This window comes from Meles meles, chromosome 4, assembly GCF_922984935.1.
Source record: "Meles meles chromosome 4, mMelMel3.1 paternal haplotype, whole genome shotgun sequence".
Classification (NCBI taxonomy): Eukaryota; Metazoa; Chordata; class Mammalia; order Carnivora; family Mustelidae; genus Meles; species Meles meles.
The window spans coordinates 156,854,236-156,873,495 of NC_060069.1; the positions used below are offsets into that span (position 1 = coordinate 156,854,236).

The 19,260-nt window shown below is 44.9% G+C and overlaps 1 protein-coding gene across 2 annotated transcripts in view; it reads right to left on the reverse strand.

Moving 5' to 3' along the window:
- VPS26C (VPS26 endosomal protein sorting factor C) overlaps positions 1–19,256 on the reverse strand; it is a 42,804-nt gene extending 23,548 nt beyond the window's left edge. The window contains exon 1 of one of the 2 annotated variants that reach the window (XM_046003031.1): positions 19,070–19,256. In XM_046003031.1, coding sequence (XP_045858987.1) covers positions 19,070–19,126 — 57 coding nt within the window. In that variant the 5' untranslated portion in view covers positions 19,127–19,256. The remainder of the gene's footprint in view (positions 1–19,069) is intronic. The other variant, XM_046003030.1, reaches the window with a different exon arrangement.
- Positions 19,257–19,260: the final 4 nt, after the last annotated feature.

Consider the following 19,260-nt stretch of genomic DNA (forward strand, 5'->3'; position numbering starts at 1 on the left):
ACCTAAATGAACCATAAAGGAATCATGAAACTTAAGCAAATCGGTCACTGCAGAAAAAAGAGAGAAATGTGAAAGTAAGTCCTGCACCACACCCAGTTTCAGAGATCATCCCCAAATGTATAAAGAACAGAAAATTCCGGGGCGCCTGGGTGGCTCAGTGGATTGGGCCACTGCCTTCGGCTCGGGTCGTGACCTCAGGGTCCTGGGATCGAGCCCCGCGTCGGGCTCTCTGCTCCGCGGGGAGCCTGCTTCCTCCTCTCTCTCTGCCTGCCTCTCTGCCTAGTTGTGATTTCTCTCTGTTAAATAAATAAAATATTTAAAAAAAAAAAAAAAAAAAAAAATAAAAAAAAAAAAAAAAAAAAAAAAAAAAAAAAAAAAGAACAGAAAATTCCAATATTAAACTACTCCAAAACAGACAAGGAAGGAACTTCTTTTAAAAAAAAATAAAGCAAATATAGGCACCTGGGTGGCTCAGTTGGTTAAGTGTCTGCCTTCAGCTCAGGTCATGATCCCGGACCCTGGGATTGAGCCCCGTGCTGGGCTCCCTGCTCAGTGGGAGGCTGCTTCTCCCTCTCCTTCTGCTCCCCTGCTCCTCCTCTCTCATTCTCCAACTCAAATAAATAATAATAATTAAATCTTTTTTAAAAAATTAAAATTAGGGGCGCCTGGGTGGCTCAGTGGGTTAAAGCCCCTGCCTTTGGCTCAGGTCATGATCCCAGGGTCCTGGGATCGAGCCCCACATTGGGCTCTCTGCTTAGCGAGGAGCCTGCTTCCCTTCCTCTCTCTCTGCCTGCCTCTCTGCCTACTTGTGATCTCTGTCTGTCAAATGAATAAATAAAATCTTTAAAAAAAAAGTAAATTTTAAAAATTAAAAATTAAAAGTTAAAAAATAAAGCAGGGGCGCCTGGGTGGCTCAGTGGGTTAAGCCGCTGCCTTCGGCTCAGGTCATGATCTCCGGGTCCTGGGATCGAGTCCCGCATCGGGCTCTCTGCTCAGCAGGGAGCCTGCTTCCCTCTCTCTCTCTCTCTCTCTGCCTGCCTCTCTACTTGTGATCTCTCTCTGTCAAATAAAAAAAAAAATAAATAAATAAAGCAAATATAATAATGACAAATTATTATAAATAAAGACAAATGTCTTTGTAAAGACAAAATCTATACACATACCCATTTCCACAGAAAGCTAGACTTTTCTCACTTATAAATATCAATGCAAAGGTCCTATATAAAATATTAACACATACAACCTAGGAACAACTTAAAGGAACAGCACACCATAATCCCATGGGATTTAGTCCGGAAAGGAATGGATAGCTCAGTTATTAAGAAAAACTATTAATACAACTCACTACATTAATAGCTCTCCAGAGAAAAATCATAGTCGTCTCTAGAGATGCTGAAAAGTCAGCCTCTAAAAGGTAATATCCATTCTTCGTAAAATTCTTAGTAACGTAAGGATACTTCCTCAACGCGACAAAACAGATCAAGCTTTCCCAAAAGCCAGCATCAAACTTGATGGGAAATGAGATACACTACATTTATTTATTTATTTATTTATTTATTTAAAGATTAAAAAAAAATTTTTTTTTTTATTTACTTGACAGAAAGAGATCACAAGTAGGCAGAGAGGCAGGCAGAGAGAGAGAGGGAAGCAGGCCCCCCGCTGAGCAGAGAGCCCGATGCGGGACTCAATCCCAGGACGCCGAGATCATGACCTGAGCCGAAGGCAGCGGCTTAACCCACTGAGCCACCCAGGCGCCCGATACACTACATTTAAATCAAGAATAAGGATGAACACTGTCACCACTATTAATGGACTGTAAGTACTAGTTAATGTAATGAAACTACAGAAATAGTAAGAAAATTGAAACGGAGAAAGTAAAATGGTCATTCTCTGCAGATAATACGACTGTATGCCTGAAAGAACCCATGAGAGTTCACTGAAGACTATCAACACGAAGGGGACTGCAGGAAGACAGCTGGTACAAAATTAATGCACAGAAATTAATAAGGCATCATGTGCAAAACAACAATGACAAAACAGTATGGAAGAAAAGTCTTAATTTTCAAAAGCAACTGAAAGTTAAAATATCATAAATTAACAGGAAATGACCAAAATACTGATAAAACAAAAATTTTAAAACACAGCTGAGGGGCACAAAACAAATGGAAAGCCATACCATGTTTTTTAATACAAAGTTTTGGTTTTTTGGTTCTTTTGGGTTTTTTTTAGATTTTATTTATTTATTTGAGAGTGAGAGAGAGAGAGCAAGAGAAAGCATGGTGTGGGGGGAGAGGCAGGCTCCCCACTGAGCAGGGAACCCAAGGAAGGGCTCCATCCCAGGACCCTAAGATCATGACCTGAGCTGAATTAACCAACTGAGCCACCCAGGCGACCCTGAATACAAAGTTTTAACACCCTCAGCGTGTCTACCTTCCTTCACCAGTTAAGTCTATAAAGATAACAGAATCCTAAAGAAAATAATTCTTTTGGGGGCTCTATGGTGGGGTGCTATAGACCAGATAAGTGGATTTGAAAATTCTCATAGAATAGTCAATGAATGTTGAAGAGAAGAGGAAGGAGACTAGCTCTGTGAGATATGACATCACCACAGTAATTTACAACCTGTGGTGCAGGGCATGTACAGCCTGAGAGGTCAACAGAACGAAATGGAGGAGTCTCGAAATAGACCCAGATAGTAGGAGAATTTAACAGATGATAAAAGTAGCATTTTAAATCCAGAGGAAAAGATGGAAGAGTCACTAAATGATACTGGAAAACTGGCCAGAGAACTGGAAAAAAAATAAAAATAAAAATTAAGTGGGAGCCATACTACAAACCTTTGTACATGGGAACTTCACAATGTGTCAAGGACTTCAATATTTTTACACAAACAAACAAAATGTTAGAAAAAACCATTTGGGATAACTTTTATCATACCCAAGTGACTCACAACTCTGAATAAATAAATACTACTACAAATATAACTCCAAATTAAGTTTGTTTCTTAAAAGTGATCAGGAGTTAAAAAAAAAAAAAGTGATCGGGCGTGGTATCACTTACATAAATTAGTATATAAATTAGTACGTACATGTTCTTTTTTTTAATTTTATTTATTTATTTGACAGAGAGAGAGATCACAAGTGGGCAGAGAGGCAGGCAGAGAGAGTGGAGAAGCAGGCTCCCTGCTGAGGGGAGAGCGAGATGTGGGGCTCGATCCCAGGACCCTGGGATCATGACCTGAGCCAAAGGCAGAGGCTTAACCCACTGAGCCACCCAGGTGCTCCCGCGATTTTGTTTTTTTTTTCTTAAGGCTGCATATTACATCACTGTGGAAAAAAAATGTTGCCATTTGTACATATTTAATACTCATACATGCATAAAATATCTTTGGCAGGAATCACAAGAAACTGATAGCTTTTGGTTACCCCATGGAGAGGACCATGATGGATGGTGAGGGGTAGATGTGTCCATCTTAAAACTCATGAACTTAAGCCATGTGAACTGATTAACTATTAACATAATACATAATAAAACAATTATAAAGTAAGATCAATTCCAGAATGGGCGGCCTCTGGACCTAAAAGTACAAAGATCTACGTGCTTTAAATTCTGATAACCCAAGGCCATATTGCTCGCCTTGGGAAAAGATCTAAAGACTGTGTGCTAGAAAAGTCCCATTTCCGGGGATTATCTCTTGCTTTGGACTTGAACACAACTGCCAGAGAAGCAAAAGCCTCTTACTTAATGCCTCAGCCGTTCTCTCTTCAATGTCTCTCCTTTCTGATGGTCCCAGCAGCATGAGAGCTATCAGTGTTCCCAAGAGTTCCCTACATACCCAAACAAGTCCCTCCTTCCTAACACCGGGGCAGTACTCAGAACCACCTGGGATCCTCTCATAGTTGGTCTGGAGATCTTGTACACCAAGAGTGGGCTGCCCCTTCATTTACCCACAGAGAAATCAAATGCACAACAAAATCACAAGAAAGATCAGTGATCTGGGTAGGCAACCACAAGTTAGACAACTAATTGCTAAGACAACTGCTGAAACACTAGTCTTTCTTAGTAGCACTCAAAAGATCCATTTTGGTTGGAAATCGTACATTAGAGGGATTTCAACTTGTTAGGTACCCCCATCCATCTCCACAATTCTGTATCACAATTGTTTTCCGTCTTGTTTGAAAAAGAGAACAAATCATCACCAGATATTTTTCCACATAGTCAGTAATGGCCAATGGTATGTGGTGTTTACTGAAACTTCCAGAAAGGAGAATTTTGAAGAGACTGTGTCATCTCCAATCTGTCATTAAAACCCATAATGGTCCTTAACAATCCCATTCCTAGATTGTACTCAAGTGAAATGAAAGATTATGTCCACACAAAAAATCTGTATGCAAATGTTTCTAGTAGCTTTATTCCAAATCACCCAAATGTCCTTCAACGGGTGCACGGCCAAACACACAGTGGTATATTCATACCGGAGAAGACAACTCAGCAATAGAAAGGAACAAACCAGTGATACACGCAACAATCTGAGAGTCTCAAAGGCATTATGCTATGTGGTAAGGCCAGATTCTAAAGGCTACTTATTATATAATCACAGTTATGCTACTCACAAGATATTATGGAAAAGGACAACCAGACAGACTGAAAGTCAATTGGAAATTGCCAGTGGCTGGGAGGGGCGGGGGATGGAGGGAGAAGCGGACTATAGGGGACACAGGGAATTCGGCAGGGCCAGAACTGTTCCACATCTGGATTGTGGTGGTGGTTATGGTCTCAAAAAAGCTCTACACTGGAGAGTAATCTATTGTGTGTGATAGCCTCAATTAAGAAATCCACAGAGATAATCAAGTATGGAAGGAAATACAGTCATCCTACTTTCTTGGCGACAGGGTCACAGTCTGAAAATGGTTAATACTTAAGTACGAATCTATGAAAAGCAATCAGTTCGCTAGCAATGGAACTGTAACAAAATACTGAGATGCTGATTTTGTTTGGCTTACATATACATACTGCCAAAACAGCAGGCAAAATGTCAACACTGTTCCAGGTACTAGGGACAGGGCAGGGGACAAAAGAGACAGCTGCTGTTCTTAGGGGCTGACATTTTATGTATTTATTATTTTATTTATTTATTTAGGGAGAGAATGAGCATGCTTGGGGCTGGGGGAAGAGGGACAGAGAGAGAATCCCAAGCAGGCCTTGTGCTGAGTGTGAAGGCCGACGTGGGGCTCAGTCTCACAACCCTGAGATCACGACCTGAGCTGAAACCAAGAGTTGGATGCTTAATCTCCTGAGCCCCCAGGTACCCCAGGGGCTCACATTTCTGTCCTGCATCCTGATGTTGTTCTACTATGGTAAAAGACAGCAGGTTTCTTCTAGGTATAGCACAGTATAAGTACAGGTGTAAATACTAAGTAAAACGAGCCAACAAAATTCATGGCAATTGTCTGATGTAGGTAACTCTGAAATTTCCAGTTCTGAAACTTTCTTAAGAGTCTGGAAAAGAAATCTGAGCCCTACGTGAAAGTTTAGAAGGGGCAAAATAAGATTGCCCAATACTAGTCACAAAAAGTAAAACTGGATGGTTTTTTTTTTTTTAAGATTTTACTTATTTATTTGAGATACAATGAGCAAGACAACACGAGCCGTTGGGCGGGGGAGGGAGGGCAGAGGGAGAGGGAGAAGCAGACGCCCTGCTGAGCAGGGAGCCCAGTGCGGGGCTCGATCCTAGGACTTTAGGATCATGACCTAAACAGAAGGCAGACACTTTACCGACTGAGCCACCCAGGCGCCCCACAAGTAAAACTTTTAAAAGTAAATATGGAGTCTTTTGTATGGTAGTGTTACATTAGGTTCCTGGTGTGCTGTGTGGTTGCAGGGCTTGGATACTACCTATTAGCAAAACTGTGAGTTAACAGAGATTACTGGATTTCAGATTTTAATAACATAAAACTCACGGAGAGTTTGGAACGCTGACATTTGTTTGAACTACTGCTGTAAGTGAATGGGAGGACTTGGGACTGTAAACCAAGAGTTTCAGAGAACTCCGATTACAGGAGGCTGGGAGCTGCCCTAATTATAAGCCAAAGTAATGACTGTGGAACACAGGGAGTTGGCCAAAGAAAATGCTTTGAATAGCCAGCCCACTTACATAATGAACAACTCCAACAGCCACTGAACTGAATCCTGGTCAGACTGAGCTCACGTATGAAAAACCGCAGATCACCAAGTCCAAGGTAGAGCCTGGGCCCAGGAGGAGACCAGAGGTGAGTTGAGCATGGTCCACGGGGCTGCTGACAGGCAGGAGGGGGACCAGAGAGCACAGGGCCGACCGTGCTCGCCGGCATGGCAGCGGTCTCTGCTCCAGGCGGCCCAGTGGCGCCCGGGCATCCTGCCCATGGTGGGCATCCTGCCCACTGGGGACCCCAGGACCACACTGTGGGAAGCTGGAAATGTCCAGTGCTAATTCTCAGGCGGCGCTCATGGAGCAGTGAAGGAGGGGGAGACTCCTTCCTATTACTTGAATTCTCTCGTCAAGTGAAAACGTGTAAATTTTTTAAATCTGAAAAGTATGGTCAAATTAACACTACCAGATCTTTTTTTTTTTAACGATTTTATTTATTTATTTGACAGACAGATCACAAGTAGGCAGAGAAGCAGGCAGAGAGAGAGGAGGAAGCAGGCTCCCTGCTGAGCAAGAGAGCCCGATGCGGGGCTTGATCCCAGGACCCTGGGATTATGACCTGAGCGGAAGGCAGAGGCTTTAATCCACTGAGCCACCCAGGCGCCACCCCCCCTTTTTTTAAGGAACACTACCAGATCATTTTAAAATTTAAGTGTTTCTTTCCTGATTATTACTGAAGAGAGCAATTTCTGCCCTTTTATCCCTTACTTTTCACTGATGGAACTTCTGTTCCTTTCCCAAAGATGGCAATTTGGGTTTTTGAGTAATGGTCTTAAATAACCTTCTCTTTCTTTTTTTTTAAAGTTTTATTAATTTATTTGAGATTTATTTATTTATTTGAATTTATTTACTAATTTATTTGAGAGAGAGAACACAAGCAGGGGGAGGGGTAAAGGGAGAGGGAGAAAGAGACTCCCCACTGAACAGGGACTCGATTCCAGGACCCTGGGATCGTGACCTAAGCCCAAGGCAGACACTTAACCGACTGAGCCACCCAGCATCCTTAAATGATCTTTTCTGATAAGACAAAGGCAGACCAATATTTGGCTGTCATCATGCCAGATGTGACAGAAAACCACAAGCACAGAGAAGAATGTCAGCACAGAGGACACCCACAGCAATGGGGACGAACAGAACCCGGCCATCATTAGAAAGCACATGTGTCCATGTCACAAACCAGGAGATCCTGCCCAACAACCAGGATAGCTCGTGTAAGCCCTTGGTTTCTCAGAGGCACACTCTTTCCAAGCGTCAGCATCCGGGGTCAGAAGAGTATGAAGGGGTACAGGTATCTAGCAAGAATCAAAGGCTACTGACAAGCTCACATTGTCCTTCCCAAGGCAAGTTGAAACACCAGTAAGAAACCAACAACGAGGGTGGCCAGATCCCACTGGCTTCTGCTGGGACTTCCGGCCCAGGTGAGCAGGTTGTCAAGGAGGAACTTGGCAGATGAACTGACAATGGGGGGTCTGTAATCTGTACGGAGTAGGGGCCCATGTTCTTCGATTTAAAATCTCCAGTGAATAAAAGCAAAATGTTTTCAGCCTGGTGGCAGGCACTGCATTATACCTGGAAGTTAATAGAGCTTTTATTTATTTATTTATTTTTTAAATTTTTTTTTTCTTTTTTACAGATAGAGAGAGAGAGAGATTACAAGTAGGCAGAGCAGCAGCCAGAGAGGGGAGGAAGCAGGCTCCCTGCCAAGCAGAGAGCCCGATACGGGGCTCGATCCCAGAGACCCTGAGATCATGACCTGAGCTGAAGGCAGAGGCTTAACCCACTGAGCCACCCAGGCGCCCCTTAATAGAGCTTTTAAATTTTGGCATAAGACCAAAGAAAATGGGACGGTATGAAGAACTCCCAACCTTGTTGGCTCGGGCTGGTCACTGCATTGTACAACCAGTACTTTTCAAACTGTGAGCCCCCGCGCCCCAGGCCTGTGCAGACACCTCAGCAGCCACTTTGGGATTGGAGGATGAGTGGGGAAGGCAGGGAGTTGGGGGGAGGGAGTCACTTCAAATGGAAAAGCTCTCATTTAAATGCCTACAAAACAAACTACTTTGATATTATAAAAACTGGTATATTATATAAGATTTCATTTACTAAGAAGAGCTCCACTGCTTACACTTCTGGGGGAAAATCTTTATCCTAAACAGTGTTGTTCATCTTCTCGAGCTCTTTATAAGGAAACATCCACTTTGCTTTCCGAAGTAAAAGGTCATATATATTTTCCATCACCTGCAGAAAGGCACCATTGCTCTGAGCCTGAATGTTCTTCTGCCCGTGAGTGAGAAAGTAGACTTTCTCTTCAATATAGACAACGAAAGACCAAGACAGTCTTTTTAAGAGTCACTCAGCGCACAGATGTGTCCGCAAAGTCTTGTGTGCGGGTGGAAGACAATAACCAAAACTGATGGGAATTCTTCACTCTACGAAAGTATTTTCACAACAGTTGGCTCTTTACCTGTTTGTGTTTGTACGGAAAGCATCTCAGAGGACCCACACCCCACGGCCAGAGAGCAGCAGTACTCCACACACCACAGAGCCTGGATCTCCCACCACACGTGGGAATGCTGGTGGCTCTGAAGCCAGCCCCTGTGCTAACTGAAGGCTCCTTAAACTCTCCATCCAGACAGGACAAAGTTTATTTCGGAGCTTCAGAACACTGTGCTTTTCTTGTTGGCATGATACTCTCGGGCATGATGCTCTTCTGAAATTTTCACGTCTTCGTCTGCTCACAGGGAGAGGAAATGGGTCAGCCCACCTGCCCAATGGCTACCAAGTACTGTTTTCTGAACAAAAGTTGAAGCCAAGAACGGGAAGCAGGGGTGGAGGCGAGGTCATAGATCTGTCTACTAAAAGAACTCCATTCATGTCATGACTACTTGATTAAAAAGGACACTGAATGAGATGAAGACATATTTGGAGCTAGGGGGTTAAAAACTCCCAAAGTGCAGCTGAAATGACAGTGGAAAGCCAATGGAAAACCGACTTGAACTTACACAACCCTTCCAGAATATGCCTGTGCTAAGAGGGCAGAGAACAAGCAGGGTGAACAGAGGTGCAGGACGAACAATGGAAGCAGGAGGGGGCCAAGGACAGCGGGGAGGGACAGCCAGGGAGACAGGTCAGCTCCGCCCACAGCTGGGGGAGTGAGTGAGGCACGGTTCACAGGAGCAGAAGAACCAGGAGAACCAGGAGCGGGGGAGGTAAGGGAGGCACAGCACGGGGACCATCTGCAGGGACGGTCAGCACAACTGTAAGTCTGTAGAACAGACCGGCGGGGCTCTGACTACTCAGGTTGGAGCAGTAGTGGAGAAGGAGTCAAGAGGGGGAACAAAAGAAGAGAGGTGCCATCTCCCTAAAACCTGCCTGTGTCACTGGCTCTCCAGACCGGGAGCAGCACCGCTGGGAGGTCAACGCTGGGGGACAATCACCGCTGGAAGCAGGGCTGGGCTAAGAGCAGAGTGAGCCCACGGGGAGGGTGTGGCCGGCTCCACCACCAGATCCAGGATGCTGCAAGGTCAGGAGCTCCAGACCTGGAACTCAAGGTCAGGAGGTCCTAACTGGGGACTAGCATCAAGAGGAAGGCAGAGGAAACCAATCAGCCTGCCGCGAGTCAGGAGTGTCCCTGGTGTCCCCCTGCTGCAGTCTAGAAACCCCCACACCCACAACGGCCAGGCAGGCTCTACTAATGCTTGGGCCAGTACAAAACGTGCTGTCACAAACACCAAATGGAGAACTACATGAGTCATTTTACGGCACCCAGTTTTCAAACAGGCTTGGGTAATTCTGAAAATGCCTCCCTTGCACGGCACCAGGGTTAGGTTATGATTTAGGAGACAGGCCTTTTCAGGAGCATTCGATTATTCCAGAGAGAAGAGACCCAACTCAAGGTTGAGATGACAGCAATGCCTAAAAGGTTCATAGCTCCCCCAGATTACCCTGGGATCCCTGCTGGCTAATCTTTGTACCCTAAGTACTTCCAACAGTATTCGCCGGGAATGACCATTCACGTGTCAAGAATCCAGCAGTACAAAGCACAATAGTTATTCTTTTTTTCCATACCATTCTAGTTTTGCAATTTTTCTTCCTAATAATGAACTGTTACATAGAGGATTTTTCTTCTATTATTTTTTTTAAAGATCTTCTTCTTCTTCGAGAGGGAACATGAGTGGCGGGAGGGACAGCGGGAGAGGGAGAAGCAGACTCCCCGCTGAGTAGGGACCCCCCCCCCCCACCCCCGCTAGGTGGGGCTCAATCCCAGGATCCCAGGATCATGACGTGGGCTGAAGGCAGACACTTAACCAACTGAGCCACCCAGGCACCCCTCCTCTTTAACTTTTCAACAGGAAATTACACACAAGCCAAAGAAGACAAAATCTAGAGGTTCTCGTAACAGTAACCAGCCCGCTGTGCACAGATCCCTTATCACTGTCAACGGGCTACGCTGGATAGCAAAGCTCTTATTTATGGTTTTCAGAACCACAATATTTGACGGTGTCACTTTCACGAGTACATGTGTCAGGATTTTAAAAAGCAAAACATTCTGAATTTGTAAAAATGAATCATATTTACATCACAGTAAGATTTACCACAGGGTTCTTTTAACCAATAAGCTCCTCCGGTGAACTGAAAACATCACATAATGTCTAATGCTGTTGAGTCAAACTGTTTGATCAGGAGCACTTCTCCTGCACCGTGGGGGAAGCATAAAGGCATACCCGAACCACACTCAGCTCTCAGTGCCCAAACCCGCCATGCTCCCTAGCGGGGCTCCTAGGGCACTGGCCCTCCTTCCTCCAAGTCGGCCGTGGGCAGACATCCAACCATCTGAGAAGCATCTGATACGCACTCAATTGGATAGTGTACTAACTTCCAGATCCACATCGTGGCAGACACAGCAATTCTGAGTAACTAGACATTACCGAAGGGCACACGGTTACCAATGCTCACCATCTGAGCCCCTGCTAAGGGTCAGAACCTATAATAAAATGTCTTAAAGCATCATCTCTTTTAATCTCACAACAAAGCCTTTGCGTAGGTATCAGCTCCATCCTACAGACGACCAAAATTAAGGCCTGGGGAAGGCATACAGAAGCATGATTTCAAGTATTTACTCTTCTCCGTGCCCTTGGCATGTCACTGAGTTATCGGAGTCTCAGTCTTCTGAACCATAAAATGGGGCGGGGGGGGGGGGATTCTTCAGTGTTAGTGGGCATCAAAGCTGTCTGTGATTGGAAATGGACATATTATTATATGTTGTTATAAAACAATATTACTGGGGTGCCTGGGTGGCTCAGTCAGTTAAGCATCTGCCTTCAGCTCAGGTCATGATCCCGGGGTCCTGGGATAGAGCCCCTCATCGGGCTCCCTGCTCAGTGGGAAGCCTGCTTCTCCCTCTCCCACTCCCCCTGCTCCTGTTCCCTTTCTCCCTGTCTCTCTGTCAAATAAATAAATAAAATCCTAAAAACAACAACAACAACACAGTATTAGTTAAGTGTTTTCATGGGATGTTAAAACATTTACTAGAGGGGCACCTGGGTGGCTCAGTGGGTTAAAGCCTCTGCTTTCGGCTCGGGTCATGATCCCAGGGTCCTGGGATGGAGCCCCACATCTGGCTCTCTGCTCAGCGGGGAGCCTGCTTCTCTTCCTCTCTCTCTGGCTGCCTCTCTGCCTACCTGTGATCTCTGTCAAATAAATAAATAAAATTTAAAAAAAATTTACTAGAAATATGGAATCAGGGCATTTTTTTTTTTTAAATCACATATTCCTAATGATCTTGCACCATACATGGTGCTCTGGAAACACGGGTCAAGTTTCTGGACTCAATGAGAAGGACTCTCAGAGTGGAAGGGCAAGGATGCTTCAAGCTCTGAGGAAGGTCTACTCGCTCTGAGCTGGGTAAATTATGATGGAAAATGCCAGGAATTCAATTCTGTTTTTCTTCCATTTCTGAATTTGAAGAGAATCACACTGACAGGAATTTGAAGTCCATATTTCCACATTTATTTTAATCATTCTCTTAAAAATGATTGTGCTAGAGTAAATACAAGTAATGGGAGGTTCATGCATAGCTGTGGGGCTATGCCAGAATAAGAATCTTACCATTACCTTCTGGAATTTATGCCTGGAATATTATTTGCAATTACAAAGGAATATCTATAGTGTACCTATAAGTCCTAGCTTTCCCTTTCTGATCAATGCATTTATAAAACTAGTAGCTTTATAAATTTTGTTTAAATGTTTTAAGGCTTTGACTATCAATTAATAAAGTTTCTGAGTGCCTACCAAGAGGGCAGTTACTGACAGGCCTAGGTATATAAATATAAGCAGACCAGTATTTTAGTTAGGCAGACTCAAAGAACAAATTAATTACAAGTCTAATCAGCACAATGACAGAGGAATATGTGAAATGTGCTGCTAACGTATTACAGGTTACTACTAAATTACTGAAAACTTTCTGCGATATGAGGCTTTTCCTGTCCACTGCACCTGATCCTTCTGGGCTCCGCCATGACCTCACATTCCAGTTCCAGGTACTCGTCTCATAAGGAATTTCCTAAAATTTATATTTAAATGTAAGCATTATTTTAAGTCCATGAGTAAGAGTTGTTTTTAAGATTGATTTATTTTAGAGACAGTGCATAAGAGAGCAAGTGTGTAAGCTGGGGGAGGGGCAGCGGGACAAGCAGATTCCCCGCTGAGCAGGGAGCCTGATGTGGGGGCTCCGTCCCATGACCCTGAGATCATGGCCTGAGCTGAAATCCAGAGTCGGTGGCTTAATCTGAGAGTTGTTTTTATAACAGAAATGAAAACACACACTTGTAAACAATTCAGGTGTCAAACAAAAAACCATTATGTTAATTGGAAGATATTTTAGTACAATTATAAAAATGCCACGAGTCATATCTCATGAGAAAGGGCAGCAGAGCGTTATTTTGGGGGTCTTCCCATGCCTAGAGGAGGCCTCAGCAGGGTCCCTGGGAGCAGCGACTCCGGGCAGTGCAGGGGCAGAGCGGTTCCACTTCTGCCCATCTCCCTGGCATTATTGGCCATGCCCCTCTCTGGCAGGAGCTGCGCAGGGTTAAGCGGGATCCGATTTAGAGTAACTCCACCTAACTGACTAGAAACAAAAGACCCAGGGGGATGCAGCTAAAGCAGTCCTTAGAGGGAAATGTCTGCATTTTTAAGAGGATGCTACAATTTAAGAAGCTAAACAGCCAACTTAGGAAGGTAAAACACAACAGGAAAAGAGCCGAATAAATTCAAGGGAAAGAGAAGAAATATCTGGAAAGATGATAAAGTAAAATCCCTTTAAAAAACTGCTGCCAATGAGATTCTAGAAGTGACTGGAAAAGCCTGGGAAGCAGAGGAAACAAAAGCTTTCACTGGATCCGGACTGCTTCGGCAAAGTCCACAAGTTCTCTTTCACTCTGCCACCCTGTCTGCTCCTCCTGCTGGGAATGAACAGGGACATCTGTGGTCTCTGGTGGGAGGGAGACCCCAGCCTGGCGCTTACATTTCAAAACTTAGGTTCAACCTCAGTGAGGCTCCAGAGGACCCTGGCTTCCCCCCAAACGTCGATGTCCTGCTTTGTGCCCATCAGATCCCACAGATGCTCCTGTTCAAGCGCTGTATCACCTTTTCTTTGTGTGTTTACCTGTCTCTCTCTACTCCCTGCAAGCCTCATGAGATCACCAGACACTGCCTGAGTAAATTTGTTTGCATTTTTTAAAAAACCTTAAAAAGGATGAGACTGACAGAGATCCAAGGTAAGGATACACCATTAAGCAGAAAGAACAAGCTGTGTGTGTGCGCGCGCGCGTGTGCATGTACGCACATGTACACCATTCCTCACAGGAAGTGCCTGGAATAGTGTATGAAGTGTCAGGGAACACCTCCAGGGACAGAAAAGGAGGAAAGAGGAGGAAGAACTTACTTTTCACTTTCTAGCCTTCTGTAAAATGTTAAGTCATTCACATGGCATGTATTACATTTATAGTTTTTTTAAAATGATTCAACAGTGATTTTTTTTTTAACATCCATCATTTTGTCAAGAAGCACTTTTTTTCTAAGAAAAAACCCAAATGCCAATTTAAAACCCAAGTATAACTTAGGTTCTCTGGTATCCACAGAATGAAAGCCATTTTCGAATACTTTCATGACAGCTAAAACACTGAAAAGCACAGTAACAGAATCAGTACATTTTCTGAGTAGAAGTCATAGTTTTTCATTTTTTTAAGAGATTTTATTTAGGGGCGCCTGGGTGGCTCAGTGGGTTAGGCCGCTGCCTTCGGCTCAGGTCATGATCTCGGGGTCCTGGGATCAAGTCCGGCATCGGGCTCTCTGCTCAGCAGGGAGCCTGCTTCCCTCTCTCTCTCTCTGCCTGCCTCTCTATCTACTTGTGATCTCTCTCTGTCAAATAAATAAATAAAATCTTTTAAAAAAAAAGAGAGATTTTATTTATTTGTCAGAGAAAGCCTGTGCAAGCACACAAGCAGGGGGAGCATGAGGCAGAGGGAGAAGCAGGCTCCCCGCTGAGCAAGGAGCCCAATGCGGACTCAATCCTAGGAACCTGGGATCAGGACCTGAGCCGAAGGCGGACGCTTCACTGACTGAGCACCCAGATGTCCTGAGAAGACTGCTTTATGCAGCTACACAGGCAAATGTGCTTCGGGAGAACGACTCTCATCTACCACCTGAAGATCGGGCTAGCAAAGATGGCAGCCACATCCAACCACTACGACAATTACAGGTGCCGGCGGAGAAGTCAGATCCTTCGTCCCGGAATCTTCCCCGGCGCTCCTGAGATGTACAGAGAACATGGAAAATGTGGACTAGTTCCGCTTGCAGCACAAGCACTGAGCCCATCAAGCAACCGGCCAGCCACAGTCCCGCCCCTGGAGTTTAGGAAGCAGCCACGGCAGCACTGGCCACCTACTCGCCCTATCCTGAACCACAGATCACAGAGTCTAAAACCTGACTCATAGGCACATGGGTCCAAATATATACCTGCTGACTGATTAGACTTACCTGTCTAGTAACTGTCTTTTTGGGGGATGGGGGGAACTCCGAAATAATACATAGGAACCATCTGTTTAGGAGAAGTTACGCTGATTTTTTTTTTTTCATAATCGCCGCATAAGCTTCCCTGACACAAGATTAAGAAACATCGCCAGAAGCCAGCCACTGCAGATTCTGTTCCCATTAATGGCACCAAGGGATGCCCGCTGGTTACGCAAAGCTATGCCACCTTCAACTCTGCCGACCACGAGGACGTGTAGCTGGGTCAACTTTACGATTTCAGTTCTTGCAGCTTTTCTTTTTTTTTTTTTTTTTTTTTTTTTTAAAGATTTCATTTCTTTATTTGACAGAGAGAGATCACAAGTAGATAGGCAGGCAGAGAGAGAGGGAGGGAAGCAGGCACCCCGCTGAGCAGAGAGCCCGATGCGGGACTCGATCCCAGGACCCTGGGACCACGACCCGAGCCGAAGGCAGTGGCCCAACCCACTGAGCCACCCAGGCGCGGGAACATCTCTGAATAGAATGTGTTGAGTTTTTGATGAAATAACAATTATTAGAGCAAAATGTATATAGTCTCCTATCACTGCCTCCCCCGATTCTTATTTTGAATTTCCAAGCTACAACAAAGTTATGAGAATACAAAGTAGAAAGAAAACCTGAGCCCTCACACACTGCTGGGGGAATGTACAAGAGTGCAGGTGCTCTGGAAAACAGTTTGGTGGGCCTTCAAAAAGATAAAGACAGTAGGGTGGGGGGCGCCTGGGTGGCTCAGTGGGTTAAGCCGCTGCCTTCGGCTCAGGTCATGATCTCAGGGTCCTGGGATCGAGTCCCACATCGGGCTCTCTGCTCAGCGGGGAGCCTGCTTCCTCCTCTCTCCCTCTCTCTGCCTGCCTCTCTATCTACTTGTGATCTCTCCCTGTCAAATAAATAAATAAAATCTTTAAAAAAAAAAAAAAAAAAAAAAAAAAAAAAAAAAAAGACAGTAGGGTGCCTGGGTGGCTCAGTCGGTTAAGTGTCTGACTCTTGGTTTCGGCTCAGGTCATGATCTCAGGGTCATGAGACAGAGCCTCCTGTTGGGCTCTGTGCTGTGCATGGAGATACTCTCCACGTGCTTAAGACACTCTCTTTCCCTTTGCCCTCCCCACCCCTCCAGCTGATGCATGTGCCGGTTCTCTTAAAAAAAAAAAAAAAAAAAAGTTGGGGCGCCTGGGTGGCTCAGTGGGTTAGGCCTCTGCCTTCGGCTCGGGTCATGATTTCAGGGTCCTGGGCTCAAGCCCCGCATCGGGCTCTCTGCTCAGCGGGGAGCCTGGTTCCCCCCCACCCCGCTTGCCTCTCTGCCTACTTGTGATCTCTCTCTGTCAAATAAATGGATGAAATCTTTAAAAAAAAAAAAAGCTAAATATAAAGTATCATATCACCCAGCAATTTCACTCCTCTGTACGTATCCAAGAGAAATGAAAACATATGTTCACACAAACACTCATACTAGAATGTTCATAGTAGCATTATTCATATAAGCCAAAAAGTGAAAACAACCCAAATAAATGTCCTTCAACAGATGAGTGGGTAAATAAAAGATGGTCTACTCATACAATGGAATATTACTCAGTCATAAAAAGGAACCAGGAACTGATACATGCTACAGATATGAACACTGAAAACATAATGCTAAGTGAAAGAAGCCAGTGACTAAAGACCGCATATATGAAATTTCCAGAACAGGCAAATCCATGAAGACAGAAAGCACATCTGTGATGCCAGGAATATCTGCTAATGGGTACAAGGTTTCTTTTTGGGTAGATCAAAATGTTCTAAAATTAGATGGTGGTGATTATTTGTGCAACTCTGTGACTATATTAAAACCACTGTATTCTATACCTTAAATAGGTAAGTTTTATGGTATTTGAATTACATCTCAATAAAACTGCTATTAAAAAAGAACACAAGGGGGCACCTGGGTGGCTCAGTGGGTTAAGCCACTGCCTTCGGCTCAGGTCATGATCTCAGGGTCCTGGGATCGAGCCCCACACTGGGTTCTCTACTCAGCAGGGAGCCTGCATCCCCCTCTCTCTCTGCCTGCCTCTCTACTTGTGATCTCTCTCTCTCTCTGTCAAATAAATAAATAAAAAACCTTTAAAAAAAAATTCTTTAAAAAAGAACACAAGGGTGCCTGGGTGGCTCAGTAGGTTGAGTGTCTGCCTTCGGCTCAGGTCATGATCCTGGGGTCCTGGGATCGAGTCCTACATCAGGATCCCTGCTCAGTGGGGAGCCTGCTTCTCCCTTTCTGTCCCCCACTTGGGCTTGCTCTCTCCAGTGCTAATAAATAAATAAAATCTTAAAAAAAAAAATACAAAGTAGACTCATATAGCTTTCCATTAGAGTCATCAATTATTAACACCTCATCCTATTTGCTCTCTTCACCTCACGTGCGTGTTCACACACAATCTGTGGTTGAACTATTCAAAATTTAGTTACTGCCATATTTTACTCTGGAATACTTCAGTATGTGGTGTATACTCCTACATCGCCAAAATACAAATATCACACTAGGGAAATTTAACACCAAAACAAAGCTATTATATTATAGTCCATACCCAAATTTGTCAAAAATTATGCACAGTATTTGGTTATCCTATCCCTTTAGTTTCTTTTAATCTAGAAAACTTCCCCTTTTTTCATGACATTCACATTTTTTAAGAATGCAGGCCAGTTATTTCAGAATGTTCCTCAATTTGGAAATGTCTGATTGCTTCCTTATGAGTTGATTTAAGTCGAACCTTTTGGGTAGGAATACTACACGGAAGAGTTGTTCCCTCTTCAGCGCATCAGGCCAAACCCTCTATGACATGCTAGAACATAATGTCAGTTGTATCATCAGTAGTGATAGTGAGGGATGCTGTCAGTGGTGGCTAGACTGGTGATGACCTGATTCCTCCATTATGAAGGCAGCTTTTCCCCTCTGAAATTAGTAATTTGGGAGGTGACCCTCTGAATCTTTGTAAACATCAGGTTTCCCCTGTAACGTTGCACTCAAAACGGTTTAGCATCTGATCATGATCTTTGCTCCGTATTCAATCCCTTTTGAGACTGCTCTGCAGGTCTGGGGCCAGTCACGCCTCTCAGTTTTATTCCAGTGCGAGCCAGCTGTGATATCAACACCGGCTGCTCATTACAATCAGTGCTATCTCTGGCAGTGGAACACAAGCAATCACACTTTTAAAATTCCCGGGGTGACTGATTCTGATGTAAAGTAGGGGAAACTTGAATCATCCACGTTTTGCAAATAAGGAAACTGAGGCCAGAGGAGGTTAAACGATAGACGAGTGGCACAAAATCTGTTAATACCGTCATAACGATTTTATTTTTTTGTACTTGCATTTTAATATACCATGCGTTCTGAACATCAGAGAACAAAAAAAAAAAAAAAAAAAAAAAAAGAGTAACTTCTGCATGGTGTTAGAGCTGGCCGGACCCTCAAGTGCTAATTCTGTTTTCAAGGCGAATTCTGCCTTTCATTCATTAAGACCTCTGCAGTCGCGTCGGGAGTAAGGAAAGGGGGCATGTGCACACCAAGCTCCCCAACCCTCAATGGACAGCTCAAGCTCTGGACCCAAGGCCGAGCGGACGTTCCGAGGGCCAGACGGTTAACACTGCAGCCCAGGCGCCGGCCCCTCGGCCCCCACCCCTGAGGACGTGGCGGGGACTACGCCTGGGCTCCTGTAGGGCTGCGGGCCGCGCGCGGGGCACACCTGGCGGGGACGCACCTGGCAGAGCGCTCTGCCCGGCCCAGGGACACCCAGAAGTGCGCGGGGCCCTGCCGACGACCGAACCCGCAGGACCGCCCACCCTACTTACCCCGGCATGATAAACCTTGTTCGCTCTCTTAATCTTAATGTCCAGGGAGGTCCCCATTTTCGATTACTCCGCTGAGGGAGCGACTTCCTGAAGCGCGTGACCCGAGGGGAAGGCGAGTCGCCCCGCCCCTTCGAGCCGGCCACGCCCCCTTCTCCTAGCTGCCTGCAGCCGTTTCTGGAGCCCTCCCTCGC